Source organism: Macaca thibetana, chromosome 18 (genome assembly GCF_024542745.1).
Source record: "Macaca thibetana thibetana isolate TM-01 chromosome 18, ASM2454274v1, whole genome shotgun sequence".
In the NCBI taxonomy this organism is placed as follows: Eukaryota; Metazoa; Chordata; class Mammalia; order Primates; family Cercopithecidae; genus Macaca; species Macaca thibetana.
In genome coordinates, this window is record NC_065595.1 from 56,880,293 (window position 1) to 56,901,845 (window position 21,553).

Sequence of the window (21,553 nt, forward strand, 5' to 3'; positions counted from 1 at the left end):
AATCAATAGTCGGGTGTGGTGGCACATGCCTGTGCTCCTAGCTACTGGGGTGGCTGAAGCAGGAGGATCACTTGAGCTCAGGAGTTCCAGGCTGCGGTGAGCTATGATCACACCACTACATTCCAGCCTGGGCGACAGAGCAAGATCCTGTCTCAAAAATAAAAGAAAAAAGAAAGAAAATAAAAGTTACAGTACATGGCCTAGAGCAGCACTACTCAAAGTGTGGTCCATGGACCAGTGCTGGTCCAGGAACTGTTTGTTACTCACCCACAATAAAACAAGGGGCCGGGGGAGGTGGCTCACGCCCATAATCCAGCACCTTGGGAGGCCGAGGCAGGCGGATCACCTGAGGCCGGGAGTTTGAGACCAGCCTGGCCAACATGGCGAAACTCCATCTCTAGTAAAATTACAAAAATTAGCCAGGTGTGATGGCATGTGCCTGTAGTCCCAGCTACTGGGGAGGCTGAGGCAGGAGAATGGCTTGAACCCAGGAAGTGGAGGTTGCAGTGAGCCAAGATCGCGCCACTGCCCTCCAGCCTGGGAGACAGAGCAAGACTCCATCTCAAAAATCAATCAATCAAACAAGGACAGAAATCGAGAGTCAGCATTTAGAAAGCCTTAAAACAATTTAAAAGAGTAAGCTGATATCTGTTAAATCTGGTTTTTTAAATGAGGCTTATACTTTGTATGTCTTTAGGTTTTATTTCCAACTTTTCTGGACTTCGGCCTAGGCGAAGAATTCATGACTAAGACCTCATAAGCACAAGCAACAAAAACAATAATATATAATTGAGACCTAATTAAACTAAAAAGCTTCTGCACCGCAAAATAAATAATCAACAGAGTGAACTGACAACCTGCAGAATGGGAGAAAATATTTGCAAACTTTGCATCTGACAGGGGACTAATATCCAGAATCTACACGGAACTCAGTTCAACAACAACAAATAAATGACCTAATTAAAAAGTAGGCAATGGGCCAGGCACGGTGGCTAACTCCTGTAATCCCAGCACTTTCAGAGGCTGTGGCAGGCAGATCACTTGAGGCCAGGAGCTCAAGACCAGCTTTGCCAACATGGCAAAACCCCATCTGTATTAAAAATACAAAAATTAGCCGGGTGCAGTGGCGGATGCCTGTAATCCCAGCGACTGGGGAGGCTGAGGCACGAGAATCGCTTGAACCTGGGAGGCAGAGGTGCAGTGAGCTGAGATGACGTCACTGAACTCCAACTGGTCAACAGAGCAAAATCCTGTCTCAAAAAAAATAAAAAATAAATAAACAGGGGCTATGTGAACACTATAGCCACCTACCCACAGAAGCAAGTAGGGTCAGCCCAAGCCAGGTGTCAGGCCCACCTGCTCTAAATACCAGGCACCTTCAGGCCCAGCCCTGCCCAGGGCCTAAGCCAAAAGACACCCAATCCTGGCAGTGCGGGTGCGATGCCCTCCCCATGAAACACAGAGATTTACACAACAGCCGTCCACACAGTCTTCCTGCCCTTGCCTCACTCCACAGCAAGGAGGCTGGACTGTGCTCTCATGTGCTTTATCTCGCCTGGGCCAGGCTCTGGCTGGGCACTCTTGCCCTCATGAGAGCTGTGCCAGCTGCTCTGCCCACCTGGGACCCTGTGCTGGAGACAGCACCTGGATTTCAGCTGCCTGAGCCCACCTGGATGGCAATTGAACTGATTCCAATGAGGGGAAGAGTGCTGCATCTCCCGGCTCTGGGCTTCCTTGCCCCACTCGCCCTCCCCATCTCTTTGGGAGCTCCCAGAATACTTGGTGCAAGAGGCACCTCGAGGGATGGTGAGAGTCTGCCCAGTAAGAATGACTGTGAGGGGAGGGGAGAGAACTGAATGTTCCACGCTGGTTATGCTGGTTATTCTGTGATGCTGAGGAGCGACAAAGGTAAACACACAATTTTATCATTCAAAGTGTTTAAAACCTATGGAACAGAGTATGTCACGCATGGTGCGCTGAATCTGGAATTCCTAAGCCATAGAATGTTTGCATTTGTGGTTTGAAAATTAAAGAGAGAAATGCAATAGCTCAGGAATTTGCTTTCAAGTGAGAGAGACACGGGCACATAAAACATCCTTATCTGCAGGCTACAAGACCAAAGGGAACCTCGTGAGGAAGAGCAGCAGGAGCTGCCAGGTGGAGGAGACAAAACCTGACCCCTCTGGTCTAGAGTGAGCTGTGGGATTCCCGGGGAGGCAGGATGGTCACACTGTCTGTGTCCCGAGGCCACTTGGGGGACCTAGTACAACTGTCCTAGACAGGCAAAGAGCTTGGTCTTGCTGCAGCCCCGCTTATGGGGGAGCCCCAGACCTCCTTAGCTCACTCCCCACCCATCTCCACTCCCCTCTCTGCACACACACCCCCAGTGACTCAGCAGGCCACCACTCTGCCAAGGACACAGCATGGCGCCCTCCTCAAGGCTGGCAGTGACCACCAGAAAAAAATGGTGGGTTAGGCCAGGCGCGGTAGCTCATGCCTGTAATCCCAGCACTTTGGGAAGCCGAGGAGGGCAGATTGCCTGAAGTCAGGAATTCAAAACCAGCCTGACCAACATGGTGAAACCCCATCTCTACTAAAAATACAAAAAAATTAACTGGATATGGTGGCCCATGCCTGTAATCCCAGCTACTCAGGAGGCTTTGGCAGGAGAATCACTGGAACCTGGGAGGCGGAGGCTGCAGTGAGCCGAGATCATGCCACTGTACTCTAGCCTGGGTGACAAAGCAAGACTCTGTCAAAAAAAAAAAAAGAATGGTGAGTTATACTGTTATACTTAGAAAAGGTGGTTTGGTTTGGTTCTTGCTTTTTCCTAAAGTAAGGAAATGCAATGGGAGTAGAAAGTGAAAAAGAGAGAGAGGAGAATCACAGAAACAGGAATAGTGAAAAAAGAGGCATCAGGAAGGAAAGAGTGAAGGAAGACCATTTGGTGGTACAGGAAGGCTGCAGGGTCACAGGTATGAGAAGGAGCAGGGACTCTGTGGGGGCTGGGCAGGTGCCCTGAGGACAGCAGGCAGAGGAGAAAAGGTGCCAGGCACAGTTGACTCCCCTGAGACACCACATTTAACTCAAGCTTCCATGAACTGTCATGAAGAATTCATGAAATTCAGTGTTTCCTTATATATGCTTGCCATTAATAGTAATAGGAAAATGGCCATGATTTAAAGCCCAAATGTGCTTGAAATTGCAAACGTTTCACAAGGGAACAAGCACATAAAATAGTTTTCAAGATTAGCTAAGGAATGAAATATGCTCTTTTTAAAAAATCAATTTCCATTTACTGAGTATTTTTCTGATTCTTTTGGCATTGAAAGATCTCTAGCAAGCCAGCCTCATTCTGAGACAAAACAGTCAGAAGCTCCTATCAGGGGGACAGGGTGGCAGGAGGCGAGATAGGGCAAGGAGGGCATCAGGAAATAGTTCATACTGGGGAGACGGAGGACATCAGGAAAACTCCAAGGAAGCTTTTTCATTGATAACTCAGATCCTACCAGAAATCATTGTTCCTTTTGTCCTCTTTCTATAGAACCTTTTATTTTCTCCAAAGAGAAAACAGCTTTATTGTTTTTCTAATTCTAAAAGTAATACATGCTCATTGTAGAAAATACAGATGTATATGTATATACCATTGACTACTACTCAGCCATAAAAAGGAATGAATTAATAGCATTCGCAGCAACCTGGATAGGATTGGAGACTATTATTCTAAGTGAAGCAACTTAGGAATGGAAAACCAAATATCATATGTTCTCGCTTATATGTGAGAGCTAAGCTATGAGGATGCAAAGGCATAAGAATGACACAATGGACTTTGGGGACTTGGGTGAAAGGGTGGGAGGGGGATGAAGTATAAAAGGCTACAAATTGGGTGCAGTGTATACTGCTTGGGTGACGGTGCACCAAAATCTCACAGATCACCGCTATAGAACTTACTCATGTAACCAAACACCACCTGTTCCCCCAAAACCTATAGAAATAAAAATTTAAAAAAAAATACAGATAGTATAGGTAACATGGATTGAGTTCTTACAGCATGTAAGGCACTATTCTGAGAGCTTTTTCTGTATTATCTGATTAATTTCTCACAAGAACCCTCCTAGGTTGTATTTCCTACAGGAAATACAGGGATAGGTTGTATAACCCTCCTATCCCTGTATTTCAGATGAAGATACTGACCCTGAGACATTAGTTAGATCATTCAGTTACACACAGCTAGGAAGCTGTGGAGTGAGATGTTTACCTAGGTAAAAACCCAGAGCCAGCAAGCTGACATACACTGTGAGATTTACAGAAGAAAGTAAAAATCACCGATGATCTCCCCATCCACCGAGAAACACTCTTAGCATATTCAAGTATCTCTTTCCTCACTTTGTTCTTTGCTTATACAGGCACATTATTTTTTCCTACCAAATGTGATCATTCCATACGATCTAGCTAGTTTACATATAGTTTTGGTCTGTTTCTTCACCATATAGTACGGACACATGTTGTGTCGATAAAGACCATTCTATGGCACCATATGGTGCCTATTAATCCACTAACTGAGTCAGTCCCCTTTTATTGGACATGAGATTGTTTCCCACTGGATGCTATTTTTATAATGCTTTGGTGAATATCCTGCATCGGACATTTGAGCATTTATCTCATGAATTCCTTTGGATAAATTCAGAGTAGTAGTTTCATGTCAAAGATACAAATTTTTTTTTATTGCAAATATTCTGGGAAGTAACATCAGTACTGAGTTCCCAGAACTTTCGTGTGAATGTGTTTACAGATACTTCACTCCCCAGAAGAAATAAGGCAGCCTAAGCTCATTAAAAGGGGGAACAAGAGGATCAATGACAACTTCTCTAGGTAATAATAATAAAATTCCATATCATAGATGATATGTAAATGTAAAGCACTAGAGTGCTTTACAATGGTCAAAGAACATTCACATACACTCACAGGAGTCCCTAGCCATAAGCAGGGTCCTCTCCACCTGCCAAGCCTACCATTAGATCCTGGATACCCTACACCAGTCTGCCACAGTTCCGTGCCTGGGTCTCTCTCCTGCCCTGACCACCCCTGCATAACCAAAGATTGGCACAGCAGCCTGGGCTCTTCCTTCCCGGACATCGCACTACCAATGCCACAGCATGCCATCTTCCTTCTGTCTTCTTAACTGCATGGACAACCCTCAGAGAAATGGGATTAACCTTTTCTAAAAGGCACCAGGGGCATTGTACTGCTCATTTTTCTCTCATCAGCATGGGCCACATGAACCATGGTCCTGGGCGTTCTCAAGAAATGAACCTTGTCTGCATGTCTGCTGTCAAGTTATACAAGAAACCCATAAAAGGCGGGCTGATTCAGCAGCCCTCAGGCTACCTGCTCTGGTTCCTCTCCCCAGCCCACAGGCTGCCTTTCCCATGTGATGCCAAACTCTGGTTTTCACCCTTCGTGATGAGAAAGATCCCTCTGATGACTTTACAATAGCCTTGATCCTGGGAAGTGACCAAATGCCAGTCATAATTGTGTGTTGACTCAAAGTTGCATCGTAAGACTCACCCAGGAGGTCACAGTGACCTCCGTTTATCATTTTATCATCTTAACGTCTATCTGTATAGAGTGAGAGAATATTCCAGAAGAAGTGTTTTGTTTCCTACTGTTGCTGTTCCCTAGTACAGTTTTTATCTTTGTTCCTATTTCTTGGATTTATGTTGACTGCCTACAGCCTTCTGAGTATTTTGGAAGGAAACATATTTAATTCATTTTCTGTTATGTCTGTTATATTTGCGGTGCTAGTTTTATGAAAACCAACAAATGTAAATGTTAGCTTAAAATAGAACAGAGCTGTCCATGATGACAGCAAGACATATAACCCAGTGGAATAATAAGAAAACAACAGTATTGAAATTCACATTTCCATTTAATTCCATCTTAGTGGAAGACACAGTATATTCTGGCACTTTTAAGCCCCATGGATACAAAAAGAATATGTTCACACAGCCCCTGAGCTTAAGGAGCACACGGTGGATCAGCCTTTACAGCACAGCTTAGCAAATGCCTCTGAGTAAACAGACACAGTTCAGAAGGAAGCAGGCAGTCAGGAAGGGTTTCCAGCAGGCAGTATTTGAGTTATCTTGGGAAGAAGGTAGCCAGACCAGGCAAGGTGGGAAGGAATTCCAAGAACCGTGAATAGCACCAAAATAATGCCCAGAGCCAGGGAACATCATGGAATGTTCAAGGAATTACAGTTAGGTCCCTACTGACATAGCATAGGGCTTGCAGGAGAAAGTACCATTTAAGATTAGGCTGACAAAAAGTCTACGGGCTAGACTGAAGGAGCGTATGTGCCACGTTAAGAAACTTGGACTTCATTCCAAAAGTAATAGAAAACCACTAAAGGATACTAATCAGGGAGAACAGCATACTGAGATCTTTGTTTTCCCTGGTAGTAATGAGAAGATTGATTGATAGGTAGACCCTTGGAAGACTGCCAACCTGATTGTTTCTAATCTTTCTCACCTCACCACTATGGATTCTGTTCCTTTCAGGCTGATTCTCAAACAAGGTGAGCTGAGAGTAGATGCTAGGAAATCAGTTAGAAGACTGGTAGACTAATCATGGGGAGAGCTGCCACGGTCTCCACTACAACAGTGCAGTATCAAGGCGGAGGAGGAGCCAGACTCCAGATATATTATGGCGCAAGACATAATGAGTTTACTAAATGGTAAGTGGGGAGGGAGAGGGAAGTGGAGGGCTATGGAAGAGACCAAGAGGGATGCTGGGTAAAGTGGCTCTTGGAAAGGAGCAGCCCTGATTTGTAACATTTGCTGATTTCTGTAGTGTAAATGCTCCCACCACAGCCAGTATCAACGTACTGAGCTGATGTACCACTTCTAGTCTTGCCCACACAAACCTCCCTTCTATGTTCTTTCCTCATTCGGGCTGGTTGGAATAAAGATGATCCACAGGGCAAACTTGGGAACCCACGTGTTGAAAAAGGTAGACCCAGTTATGGAAGGAGTTTACATCTTTGAAACACTGTTTGGAGGTGAACTGCTTAACCAGGATCAGCTGTGTTTGTATTTAGCCACAGTGTTAATCAGCGTTCTCCAGAGAAACAGAACCAATAGAATGTGTGTGTGTGTGTGTGTGTGTGTATGTGTATACAAAAGAAATAAATAGAAATAAAAAGAAATAAGAATAAATAAATAATAAGAAGAAGAATTTTAAAAAGAATAAATAAAAAAAGAAATAAAAAGAAAAAGAGAGGGATTTTTTTTTTAATAGAGGCAGGGTTTTACTCTGTCACTTAGGCTGGAGTTCACTGGTGCTATCAGAGCTCACTGCAGCCTCCAACTCCTGGGCTCAAGCAGTCCTCCCACCTTAGCCTCCTGAGTTGCTGGGACTACAAGTACATGCCACCATGCCTGGCTAATTATTTTATTTTTTTATACAGATGGGCTCTCACTGGGTTGCCCAGGCTGATCTTGAACTCCTGGCCTCAAGCAATCCTCCCACCTTGGCCTACCAAAGTGCTGGGATTACAGACATGAGACACCGCAACCAGACTGAGTTTTTCATGTATTAAAAGAAAACACCCGATTTCCAGATTCTTCCTAATGTATAAATTACTTCAAAGGCAAATTAACACTTTGAAGTTACTAAAGGACCATAAAGCCATAAAGGATGATATTGCATCCCTAGTAGCCCAGAGGATTTTATTGGCACCTGTTTTTCTACCCACTAATGAATTGTTTGACTTCAAGGGCTGTGCGTCATGATGATGTTCATTAGTAACACATTTATTGGCTCACACCTGCAATCCCAACATTTTGGGAGGCCGAGGCGGGTGGATCACGAGGTCAAGAAATTGAGACCATCCTGGTCAACATGGTGAAACCCTGTCTCTACTAAAAATACAAGAAAACTAGCTGGGTGTGGTGGTACGTGCCTGTAGTCCCAGCTACTTGGGAGGCTGAGGCAGGAGAATCACTTGAACCCAGGAGGCAGAGGGTGCAGTGAGCCGAGATCACGCCACTGCACTCCAGCCCGGTGACAGAGTGAGACTCCATCTCAAAAAAAAAAAATTTATTAATAGCAAAATTGTTCTAAATATAATCTTCTGTATTTTCTAATTTTGTTATAGCTCTAAAATACTCTTAAAATGTTGCAGAGCGACTCAATTGTCATAAATGGAACCAACTGTAATTAATTACAGAACTAAAACTCTTCCACCCTCACCCAGAGATTTGGTCTCACAGCGATATGTTTCCATTACTACTATACCCTGGGAAAGTTCAGGCTGATGCTGAATCATCCTTGGCTCATTCTACATTAACTCAGCAAATATTTATTAAACAACTATTGTATGCTAAACACTGTGCAAGATGTTGGGAGCAAAACATCTTGTAGTGAAAGGAACACAGTGAACAAAAGAAGACATAGTCTCTGGCCTCCTGAAGCTTATAGTCTATTCAATCCCTCGGGAATCCAGAAAGACTGAGGCAAAACCAAGAGCCATCCACCTTCTGGATTGGGCTGTGTCCACCCAGGGACCCCGCTGAGTCACCCTCCTTAGTGACCTCACCAGCCAACCATCTGTAGAGCCAAGTTAATCTCCAAAGTCCTCAAGCCCAAAAAGTAACAGAAACTAGCCCAGGCCTCCCTCCACATCTGAGTCAGCTACAAAGAATGTTTTTGGATTCATCCACCAAAGCCTCACAAAAGTTGAAGGGAATCAGAAAAAAAAAAAAAAAAAAGATTCTAGAAGGCAACTACATACTGAATTCACTCTCAGATGATTGGATCCTGTATTTGCATCTGGCCCCTGGGGAGTTCACTGTCTGTGATGAATTCATGAAAAATGAGAAAGGTAGAGTAATGGGGCATTTTTCCTGTGACCCATTAATATTTTTCCTTAAAGTTTATAATGTAGTTTCCCCTATTATACTTAACCTTGGAGCTTTAGAAACAATTTCTGAGTTTTCTATTTTTTGCATTTTAAATAACATTTTCATAGTATTTGCCTGTGTTAACATCTGCAGGGGGCTTCAGGGTCTCAATCTAGGCTTGCTTTCCTTATTTGTTTATTTATTTATTTAGAGATGGGGTCTCACTGAGTTGCCCAGGCTGGATTTAAACTCCTGGGCTCAAGTGATCCTCGTGTCTCAGCCTCCTGAGTGGTTGGGGCTGCAGGTATGAACTACTATGTCCATCTGGATTCTCTTTCTTCTGTCTTAGTTTGGGCCCTCTCTAAAGCCCTGAGGCAAAGACTTGAGTCGAGGTAGTTTATTTAAGAGTTGACCTCAAGAAGCACAAACTGGGGAGAGAGGAACATAAGGGAGCAAGAAAAGCCAAAAATCAATGTGTTAATGGGTGGGTTGCCACCAGAGGCAACCCAACAGAGGCTCCATTCTACCAGGGACACTCTGAGGAATTATGTAGAAGGCACTTTAGAACTGGCCCATTGATAGGCAGGGAAATGCGGTATTTTCCCACCAACTCCTATCCCTCTTGGAATGAGGATTGCCCCTTGGGGTATTAAGTGCTGGGCTTGCAGGCTGCTCTAGACACACCTTTTAGAAGCTCCTGTGGCTCCAGAAAGAGCCTTCAGACAGGAAGCAGAGTCAGATGCAGGCCCTTGAGATGGGACAAGGGAACAGGTGTGGGAACTGTCCCTCCAGGCTGCCACTCAGGGGGACCAGGGAGCCATGGGCATCACAGCCCTTGCCTCTACAAGGTCCAAAGGACCATCTCTGCAGCTCTGTTCCTGTAGCCACATCTGCTGTCTCCAGGCCTCACTCCCCTGCAGCCCTGTAGAGCAGGGGCAGCGTCACCTTCTCTCCTCACACCTCCATCCTCTGAAGCCAACACTCAGTCCTTTTCAGGGCTTGGTGTTGGGGGTGAGTGATTGTCTTTGTTTATTTTTACTACTAACAGGTTAAAATAACAAATTTATACTCTTGGGAACATTACACATTGCATACAAGCCTCAAAATTCTTCTCCAGATAATTGTGTTGTTGTTCCCTGGAACACAATGAGTCAGGCTTGCTCTGTGGGGGCTGAAGTCACGGACCACAGGAACCCCCTCCACACCCACCTCCTTGTGTTTTTCCCTATACCTCACCCCGGGGAGGGAGCAGGAGGGCGAACATAGGGAGCCCGTAGAGTAGAAATCTGGTGTTTGGATTCTGGAGGAAGTCCAGGGTGTGTATGTAGAAACCATCACTACACCTTCCGATCTCACAGGAGAGATCTCCAAAGCCCATGCCCCACCAGGAGTCCAGGAAGAACAAAGGTTCCTAGATTCCAAAGATTCTCCTTTTAAAAATTGGACATCCACATGCTTCAGTAAAACTGAACTCATTATATCTGGCCAGATGATACGAAAGCTTCCTGAAAGAGATCGTGTTCTCATTCTATAGCCTGAAACTACTGCATAATGTATAATTAAATGAACTTGAACAACCCCAGAAAGTATGATGCCTCTAGTAAATCACAGAACTGTCCTACATTTACCACCTTTTAAGGGGAAACTGTCCTTTAAGATCAAGTCCGGGGGCCGGGCACGGTGACTCATGCCTATAATCCCAGCAATTTGGGAGGCTGAGGTGGGCGGATCATCTGAGGTCGGGAGTTCGAGGCCAGCCTGGTCAACATGGTGAAACCCCATCTCTACTAAAAAAAAAAAAAAAATAGCCAGGCATGGTTGTGGGCACCTGTAATCCCAGCTATTTGGGAGGCTGAGGTAAGGCAATCACTTGAACCCAGGAGACGGAGGTTGCAGTGAGCCGATATCACACCACTGCACTCCAGAGCGAGACTCTGTCTCAAAAAATAAAATAAAAAAAGATCAAGTCCAGAAGGTAATGTTTTCATTTGTTAAACTTGTTGGCCAAAAAAATAAAAATGAAAAACACCAACTAGTCTAAAAGAAAATAAGATCCTCACAACAGCACAAGCTGTCAAATTGACGACAGCACATCAGAATCAAATTTCAGTTCTTAGCAGGTGAAAAGAAGTGATTTTGTAGTAACAAATTTATGATCTGTATTTTATTTCTCAACCATGCATCACAATTCCTACTTTTCTCCCTCTAAGGTCTTAATGTTACTATTAAATTATGAAATCTAACCTCTCAGTGACATTCTTATGGTTAATTCCAGCCAAAGGAAGAAAACACAGATCTTACCAATGGGGCAAAAAATAGGAATCTTACAAGACACAACATGCTTGTTAAAACATGTCACGCTCCGACACAGAAGAGGAAAGAAATATCTTCAGTCTGACAGAACTGATCATGCTTTTCCTGCTCCTAGACTTTCTTAGAGTATTTTCTTCAGCATTATAGGTAGTGTTTTCTAGAGGCACAAATGTGATCAGTCTGTTCTTTTTAATGAGAGTTTATTAAAGTTCACTTTATTTTATTAAATAAGTTCACTTTATTAAATAAAAAAAACTTTAGAGCAGTCTTTAGACTGCTCTAAAGAAGTTTTAAATGAAGCAATTAACTCATTGAGAACTTATAATAATCTTATGAGGTATGCACAGTTATCTCATTTTATAAATGAGGAAACTGAGGCAGGGAGCAGATAAATATATTTGTTAAAGCCACACAGCAAGTGAGCAGAGCAATCAGGACAAACTGAGCCAGGCTGACTCCAGAACCCACACTCTCAGCTGGCTCGCAGAGCAGGTGGGTGGACACAGGCCTCATGAATATGCATACCATGACTCAAGTTTGTCAGCAACCAGCAAAGTACTGAACTGTTCCTATGTTGATGTTTTCTTAATTGTCTTAATTAGGGAATTTTTCAGTACCTCAAAAGGGGGCTTTTAAAGTAGGTTTAAAAAAGAGTTTTAAAGAAAAAAGAACAATCCAGCAGATATGGGCAAGTTCAGTATGGGTCATTTTGATGGATTAAAATTCCCTGTTAACTACAAAAACCCTCAGTTAAATAAGTGATATAGGCAGGTCATGGTGGCTCATGCCTGTAATCTTAGTACTTTGGGAGGCGGAGGTGGGCAGATTGCCTGAGCTCAGTAATTCAAGACCAGCCTGGGCAACATGGTGAAACCCTGTCTCTACTTAAAATACAAAAAGTTAGCCAGGCATGGTGGCACATGCCTGTAGTCCCAGCTACCTGGGCGGATGACGCACCAGAATCACTTGAGCCTGGGAGGCAGAGGTTGCAGTGAGCCGAGTTTGCCCACTGCACTTCATCCTGAGCAATAGAGTGAGACCCTGTCTAAAAAAAAAAAGAAGTGATATGGTAGGTAATTCTTGGTTAGTATTGTCAGAAGCTACTGAATGAACGCTAGAGGTTAGGTATCAGAGGGATAAGACTAACTTATAGTTGAAAGGAGGCTTTTAGAGTCTTTTGAATCATGAAGGCTCTCTGTGAATTTCTGCAGATACAAATTAATGGTGAAAATATTCTCAGGAGAGGTCTAATTTAGCACAACACATGAACTAAAGAGGTTGAAAGCCCTTCTGTCACAGAACTGCCCAATCAAAATGAAAAGAACACATTCTAAGAAATCTCAGTATCATTCCATTTGTATACTATGGGATGCATTTACCTTTTTATTTCTTTCAAGTAGTATTTTTATATGAACTGTACTCTATGCTTAACTCTTCCCAGCAAAAAGAAGAGTATAAACATTAACATTAGTATTAGCATTAGTTTTAGTATTAGTATTGACATAACAAACTCAGGTAATAATAGCAGCAGTCTTCTTCCTCCTGTTTACGTTACCATCTGCACACAAGCACACAAGCATGTTGCTGTCTCTATCATAAACAAATAAATTTTCTCTTTACCTGGCTTTTCAATGATTCTCCCGCATTTCTTTTTGCCCCATTGAGCAGAACTCTTAAAATTGATTTCTGTATTAGATGCTTCAATTCCTCTCACATTCTCTCTTGATTTCCCTACAGTTAACTTTTCAATTCTGTCTTATCAAAGTCACCAATGATCTCCACACTGGCAAATCCAATAGTCATTTACTGGTCAGTTATCCATCTTTTGTTATTTGGCTTATCAACGGTATTTGACACAGTTAATTTCTCCCTCCTTTTTTTTTTTTTTTACTTGAAACACTCTCTTTCCATGAATCCTTTTTTTTCTTAACAGTTTTATTGAGATACAATTCACATACCATACAGTTCACCCATATAAAGTGTACATGCCAATGGTCTTTGGCATATTCACAGAGTTGTCCAACCATCATCACAATCTATTTTAGAACATTTTCATCACCCTCTCTCCAAAAACATACCTATTAGTAGTCACTCCCCAATTTCCTCCAAAACCCCTAGCCCTAGGCAGCCACTAAGCTACTTTTCTCTCTATAGATTTGCCTATCAGGACATTCCATATAAAGGGACTCATATAAGATAGCCTTTTATGCCTAGCTTCTTTCACTTACCCTGATGTTTTCAAGACCTTAAAAACATCATGCCAAGTTAAAGAAGCCAGTCACAAAAAGACAAATACTATGTGATTCCACTTATATGAGCTTCCTAGAGTTGTCAATTCACAGTAAGAGAAGTAGAATGTTGGCTGCGAGCAGCAGGAAAAAGGGGAATGGGGAGTTGCTGTTTAATGGGTACAGAGTTTCAGTATTGCAAGATGAAAAGGGTACTGGAGATGGATGACGGCGATGGTTGCGCAATGATGTCAATGTACACAGTGCCACTGAACCATATACTTAAAAATGGTTAGGATGACAGACTTTATGTTGTGTCTCTTTTACCACAATTAAAAATAATAATAAAAATATCTTTGCCAATGAAACTATTACTATTTTTTAAACTCATTTGATAGACAGGGATGGGGATCTATCTGCATGCTGCCAGGCACTGTTCCAGGTTTTGTTTTTGTTTTTGTTTTGAGATGGAGTCTCACTCTGTTGCCCAGGCTGGAGTGCAATGGTGCAATCTTGGCTCACTGCAACCTCCGCCTCCCAGGTTCAAGCGATTCTCCTGCCTCAGCCTCCCAAGTTGCTGGGATTACAGGCATCTGCCACCACGCCTGGTTAATTTTTGTATTTTTAGTAGAGATGAGGTTTCACCATGTTGGTCAGGCTGGTCTCAAACTCCGGACCTCAAGTGATCCACCCACCTCGGCCTCCCAAAGTGCTGGGATTACAGGCGTGAGCCACTGTGCCTGGCCTGTTCTGGGTTTTAAGGGAAGCAAATATTAATCTAACAGGTTTAACAATGATTAGGGGATTAAAACTGAAGTTTGCTTTTTACAATAATTATTATATCAGAAATCCCCATAGAAACAGTGATCTAAGCTCATGTTCCCATTCCAATTGAAAGTGTAGCTCACCTGCCCCAGATCCAAGGTGAGGTTGACTCTGTTGTACTGTGTGCCTGAGGACAGGGGAGGACTTTGCCACCAACGTTCAGATCCATCAATAGCATTGGTGACAGGATGCGCTTTCCTGGGGTCCTCAGAATTGCAATAGTCACAGAACTGGCCCTGAAAAAAAAGATTTTTTTTTAACTTTCAAGTAATTTTTTCTTATCCATATAGCAAATAGAGGGAACCGAAGAAAGACTATCTTATACAACTTGGAGATATCAGCTGTTAAAATTCACTGGAATGTATTCTGAAGTAGCAGTAAGGCTTTCTCTTTTTCTTTATCTTAAACCTTATCGCCAGTTTATGTCTCTGTTTATGGTGTTTTTAGGATATGGGGTCTATTTATCTTCCATCTTTACAGCTATGTTTTTGTTTCATACAACACTTCAAGAAGAGCCTGTTGTATTTGGGATGAAAAGAGGTTTTCACTTCAACAAATCCACTTCACTCTTTAAGTCATCCTCTGTGCAATTCTGTCTGCAGCACTGGGGTACAAAAAAGATCCCTCCCCACAGTCCCAGCGGGGCATCGAGGATCCGAACAACCATCAGGGAAGGGGTGCACAGCAAGTGCCTCCACAGAGCAGACGGCTGCGGCCAGTGGCAGTAGATATTCCATGGTGGAAGACAGGGCATGTCCAGTGCCTGGGAGGACAGACAGGACTTTACTAAGTGGCAGTGAGTGCAAACAGGGAACGTGTTGCAGGTAGAGGAACCAGCATGAGCAAAGGCACAGGGGCCGGCTGGTCCGGTTTGACCTAAGTGTCGAGAGACAAGGCTTGCCAGGTACACGGAGAGATGCGGCTGGCTGTGAATACCAGCACTGAGAAGTCAGTAATTAATTCAGTCAGTAGATGGGGATCCATTTTTACCTGCAGTGATAATCTGTTTGGTATTACAATCTCTAACTCCTTATTGAATTACTCTTTTTCTTGCTAGAAAGATTCTTTTGATCCTGGTTTTTGTTTTGGTTTGGTTTTTGCATAATTTTGCAGCCATTTACCATCTAAAACCTGAACATAGGTCTTTCTTCTATGTTGAATGTATTTTAAGTGGGTCAGAGGATCATGCTTCCCCAGGGATGGACTTCACATACTGAACTATCAGCTCCCAAACTAAATGCCCTTAGAGTATAACCATCACATAGGAGGGGGACAAAGAGGCAAACTTATACCCACAGCCTCTCAAGGAATGTGCTGTGACAAAGAGGTAGCTCTGCCCCTAGCCAGCATCTTAGAAGTTAATTCTTAAGTGTTCAGAGAGAAATTTGATGCTGGTATGTAACCAAAGGTGTGACCACATGTTTTCATCTAGTACGCAACTCATGGTTCTTTCATGCGTGGTGAGGTATCTGTGTAGATCTTTATCTTTCCACATTATACAAAAATATTTCTATAACTCGGAAGCAGTGCCTTGAGTGTATATGGCCCCGCTACTTCCTGAGGTCAGAGGCCATGTGTTTCCCACTCTTCCCTCTATCACTTCAGCCCAACACACTGCCTTGCGCCCACTAGAAACTCAACCAAGGAATAATTCCATCAGCCATTTCTCAAAAATGTTGGTTCTTTCTATAAAATGCATTGTCATAAGAAGGTGCTTAATGAATAACTTTTTTTTTTTTTTTGAGACGAAGTTTCACTCTTGTTGCCCAGGCTAGAGTGCAATGGCATGATCTCTGCTCACTACAACCTCCGCCTCCCAGGTTCAAGTGATTCTCCTGCCTCAGCCTCCCGAGTAGCTAGGATTACAGGCATGTGCCACCACGCCCAACTAATTTTGTACTTTTATTAGAGACAGGGTTTCTCTATGGTGGCCAGGCTGGTCTCGAACTCCTGACCTCAGGTGATCTGCCCGCCTCGGCCTCCCAAAGTGCTGGGATTACAGGCATGAGCCACCGTGCCCAGCCATGAATAAGTTTTAAGCTAGGACATCTAAACATTTACTATTAGTATGATCTTTATTTCTCCCTTAAGAACATTTTACCAGAACATTTAGTTATATGATGAGGAAATTTAATTATTATTCCTCAAAGTTTAGAAGATTTACATCTGGCTAGAAGCAAAATCTCTCCGTAAATGAGAAAGCTTATGATTTACATTTATCTCCATCTCTACATTACAGACGTGAGGAATGCAGAAGGTGCTTTCTAGATTGTTAGAGTGGTTCTCAATTTCACAATAATAATAATAATTAAGATGAACATTTGTAGATCTCCTATTATGCACTGAGCACCACCCAGTTTACATTTTCATACTAAGATTATTATTACCACCTCTATTTTACAGATGAGGAAAGAGAGGGGAATGTTAAGTAATTTTCCCAAGAACCATACCACTGGTCAATGGTAGAACCCAGACCTAAGTCCAGGGTCCAGGGATAATGAGTGAACACTACCCTGTAACTCTCTAACAGCTACAACTCTGGTTTATTACACATCGGTGCATAATCACTAACATACATTATTTCCTGTAATTTGTTTTAAATGGTAGCCTTCACAATGGCCTGAAGGCCTCTTTCATTAAGAATCATCTTAGCCTTTCGCAGATATACCAGTCCTTCTGCAGCTCCTGTCCATGTCATTCAGCAGACTGGGAAAGAACACAGGCTCAGGAGCTTTAGCACTCACATTAGCCCTTGATCTCACAATTAGTAGGCACTAAAACTACATATATCAAATATATATTTTGAGTCTGAGCAATAAATTATTTGAAAGCACATATTTTAAAAATAAGTGTATAGGCAAGACAGCATCACAATTATACAGGCTAGTGTCAACACTGACATTTGGAAGACTGACTGATATAATAGATACATAAGTTAAAGGTAAATTCTAAGGAGCGAGCTTTGCCCAGGTAATAAAAATGAGTCAAACTTTCTGTTTATTTCTAAAGACTATTGGACAAAACCTTGACAGACAGCAAGGAATCTACAAAAACAACTTGTCAAACCAGTAATGCCCTAGATGACAGTTTTTCGGATTAACTTTGTATTAGCCAAGTTTAGATGTTAAATTTTTTGCCATATAAAATAATTTCTAACAAAGAATCCACAAGCTTAAGTAAAACATTAACAAGCAAAAGTGTAACATATACCTTCTGTTTGAAAAATAAAAAGGTCAGTGTAAACATTGACTTTAAAAAGAGAGAAAAATTTATTCTAAAAATGTAATAATATATTATAAAATTAATAACTAGAAAGTTTGGCTTCTTTAAGTTACTCTAGGGTGAAAGATTTTTATTCAAATAGTTTTATTAAAATATTCCTTCTCTTTTCTTTCATTTGTTTTACTCCTGAAGTTTCAGTAATTTTTACCCTACATCTCAATGTCATATTTACTGCAAATCAACCTACATGAAGAATCAAAAAGAATTTAGTAGTGCCCTAAAGGAAATCAGACTGTGGATCTAGAAGTGAAAAAAAAAAATCAGAAGAATGATTTTCTTAAGTGTTAAAACTCTATCCGGCCTTCTCAATCATTTTTCTTGAGGTCTTCATGGAGAATTAAGTCTGTGTGGAAATGCTACCTAGATAAGTAGACTTGTGGTTGAAGAACTTTCTCAGGGAGGCCAAGGTTATGACTAACCCTGCAAGTAAAGCCTTGGCACCAAGCAACAGGGTTTTGAGAGAAGACAGCCTCGTGGAGCTTTTTAAAAGTGCAATACCTGACAATACTTTTGAAAATCAAACTTGAGGCCTTTTCACAAGATGGCACCGAAGGCGAAGAAGGAAGCTCCTGTTCGTCCTAAAGCTGAAGCCAAAACGAAGGCTTTGAAGGCCAAGAAGGCAGTGTTGAAAGGTGTCCACAGCCACACAAAAAAAGAAGATCCTCACATCACCCACCTTCCGGCAGCCCATGGCGCGGGGACTCCAGAGGCAGCCCAAATATTCTCAGCAGAATGCCCCAAGGAGAACAAGCTTGACCACTATGCTATCATCAGGTTTCTGCTGACAACTGAGTCCACCATGAAGAAGATAGAAGACAGCAACACACTTGTGTTCATTGTGGATGTTAAAGCCAACAAACACCAAATCAAACAGGCTGTGAAGAAGCTGTATGACATTGATGTGGCCAAAGTCAACACCCTGATTAGGCCTGATGGAGAGAAGAAGGCATATGTTCGACTGGCTCCTGATTACAATGCTTTGGATGTTGCTAACAAAATTGGGATCATCTAAACTGAGTCTGGCTGGCTAATTCACCAGAAAAAAAAAAGAAAGAAAGAAAAGAAAAGAAAAGTAAAAAGGAAACGAAAGGAAAAGAAAAGAAAAGACAATCAAACTTATGGAGCAGAAGAGAAAAGAATCCATGGGACTTCTCAGATGGAAGATCATTGAGGAGGATCTTTCCTTCCCGTGAGTATCACTGGGACAGGCCACTTTATTTTTTCTGTAGCCATATCTTCCAACAGACACTTATACCAACTTTACTACTTCATGGGTATACGCAAAATAAAAGGGCTTATGTATTTATAAGTCTCTGCTATTTCTGACTCAACCTGATGTTTTCCACAAGAATTGAAAGTAAAAAATGGTCAAGAGACAAGAACAAGAAGGATTTTTTAAAGGGAGGAGAAAAAAAAAAAAAACAGATGTATAACATTTGGAATAAAGGAAATAAAACTGTTATTATTTATTTAATGATAAATTTATTTACATTAAAACTCCACATGAGTCTGGGCACAGTGGCTCATGCCTGTAATCCCTACACTTTGGGAGGCCAAGGTGGGTGGATTGCTTGAGCCCAGGAGTTTGAGAGCAGCCTCGGCAACATGGAGAAACCCTGTCTCTACTAAAGATACAAAAATATTAGCTGGGTGTGGTGGTGCATGCCTGTAGTCCCAGCTACTTGGGAGGCTGAGGTGGGAGGATCAATTGAGCCCAGGAGGCTGAGGTTGCAGTGAGCCAAGATCATACCACTGGACTCCAGTCTGGACAATAGAGCAAGACCCTGTCTCAAAAAAAAAAGAAAAAAAAAAAAAAACCTCCAAATGAAGCCAGGCACAGTGGCTTACCCCTGTAATCCCAGCACTTTGGGAGGCTGAGGCAAGAGGATCACTTGAGGCCAGGAGTTTGAGACCAGCCTGGGCAACATAGCAAGAAAAACATTTTTTTTTTTTTTTTTAATTAGCCAGGTATGGTGGTATGTGTCTGCAGTCCCAGCTACTTGGGAAACTGGGATGGATTGCTTGAGCCCAGGAGCTTGAGGCTGTAGTATAGTGAGCTCTGATCACACAATTGCACTCCAGCCTGGGTGACAGGGTGAGAACTTGACTCTGAAAAAAAAAAAAAGGAAATGAGAAAAAAAGAAAATAAAGACCAAAATGTATCTGTTAAAGAGAATTTTAGAAATACTGGGAGATTTTTAGCAAGGTAGCTGGATATGAGATTAAAATACAAAAGTCATTGCATCTCTGAAGAATAGCAGCAAACAACTAGAAAATTTAATTAAAGAGAAAATGCCATTTATAATAGTCTCAGAGAACATCAAGTATCTTAAAAGAAATTTGACAAATAAAAATTTTAAAGAGTATTAACAGAACTTTGAAAATCTACATAAATGGAGAGTTAGCTAGAAGATAATATCAAAAACTTATCAATTCTCCCCAAATTAAGCTATAGAGACAATATTATGCCAGTGAAAACCTGAATAAGGTTTGAATTACAGTAAGGTAATTCTAAAATTTATATGAAACTTTAAAGGACCAAGATATTGCTGAAGAAGAAGACTGGGAGGAGGAAACCTGCCCCTCAAGGAATCGGGGCTTATTATGAAGCTATTGTAATTAAGGAAAGGCAAAATGAGACAAACAGACCTATGGGACAAAACAGACAGCCCATGCATTTAAGAAGCTTTACTATATAACATAGGTGGTATGTCAGACCACTGGGAAAAGAAGGAATATTCTAGATCCAGGGGGAAATAATAAAATCAGAGTTCTACTCAAGTCACAAATGCAATTCAACTTCAGATGAAATAAGGACGTATGTGTGAAAAAGAAAACTTCAAAATCTCATAGTAGAAAAAAAGGTGACTACCTTTTAGAACTAAGAGCAAGGAAAGGTTTCTTAACCCAAGATACAAAAAGCATTGACTACAAAAGAAGAGATGGATAAATCTGACTATGTTAAAATTAAGAATTTTGCTTCCTTTTGCTGGGTATGGTGGCACACGCCTGTAACTGAGACACGAGAATTGCTTGAGCCTGGGAGGCGAAGTTTGCGGTGAGCTGAAATTACACCACTGCCCTCCATCCTGGGTGACAGAGTAAGACCCTGTCTCAAAAAAAAGAATTTTGTTTCCTTGAGCCCAGGGAGTTGGTGACCAGCCTGAACAACATAGTGAAACCTCATCTCTACCAAAAAAAATAAATAAATAAATAAAATATACATAAAGAAGTTTGCTTCATCAAAGACACCTTTAAAAAGTGAAAAGTTAAAACTAGAAGATATTTACAATGCAAAAGTGATAAACAATCTCCAATTATGATTGCCTTCAATTCCTTCTCTCTCTCTCTCCATGCCTGCCATTTCACCCATCAAAAGGTGGATGCTCTTTGCCCTGGAAGCTAGTCTCTCCTCTTGAATCCAGACTGACTTAATTGTTTGCTTTGTTATAGCACATGTGTCATTCTGGGACATTCAAGCTTAGGCCTTAAAAGGGCTAGAAGATTCTGCTTCCTTCCTCTCAGAAGCCAGCCACCAGGCAAGAAGTCCAACCACCCAGAAATCACCATTCTGTGAGAAAGTCCAAGATATCCAACTGGAGAGGACAAATGGGAGAGCAATAAGATACCTTACATGTTAGTGAGACCTTCTTAGGCCATCCAGTCCATCCTAGCCACCAGCTGAATGCAACTAAGTGAGGTACCCCAACTGACAACCCATGGAGCAGAACCACCCAGCTGAACCCAGTCAACCCACAGAATTGTGAGAGAAAAAACTGTTGCTGTTGTTGTTGTTTGAGACGGAGTTTCGCTCTTGTTGCCCAGGCTGGAGTGCAATGATGTGATCTTGGCTCACTGCAACCTCTGCCTCCCGGGTTTAAGTGATTCTCCTGCCTCGGCCTCCCGAGTAGCTGGGATTACAGGTATGTGCCACCATGCCCAGCTAATTTTGTATTTTTAGTAGAGACGGGGTTTCTCCATGTTGGTCAGGCTGGTCTCAAACTC

At 42.2% G+C, this 21,553-nt stretch overlaps 1 protein-coding gene and 1 pseudogene across 4 annotated transcripts in view; one reads left to right on the top strand and one right to left on the bottom strand.

Annotated features, from left to right (window-relative positions):
- LAMA3 (laminin subunit alpha 3) overlaps nt 1-21,553 on the bottom strand; it is a 273,575-nt gene that overhangs the window by 233,701 nt on the left and 18,321 nt on the right. For all 4 annotated transcript variants that reach the window (XM_050767788.1, XM_050767786.1, XM_050767785.1 and 1 more), the window contains exon 2: nt 14,350-14,502. In XM_050767788.1, coding sequence (XP_050623745.1) covers nt 14,350-14,502 — 153 coding nt within the window. The remainder of the gene's footprint in view (nt 1-14,349; nt 14,503-21,553) is intronic.
- Nucleotides 17,671-18,909, top strand: LOC126941337 (60S ribosomal protein L23a-like; annotated as a pseudogene).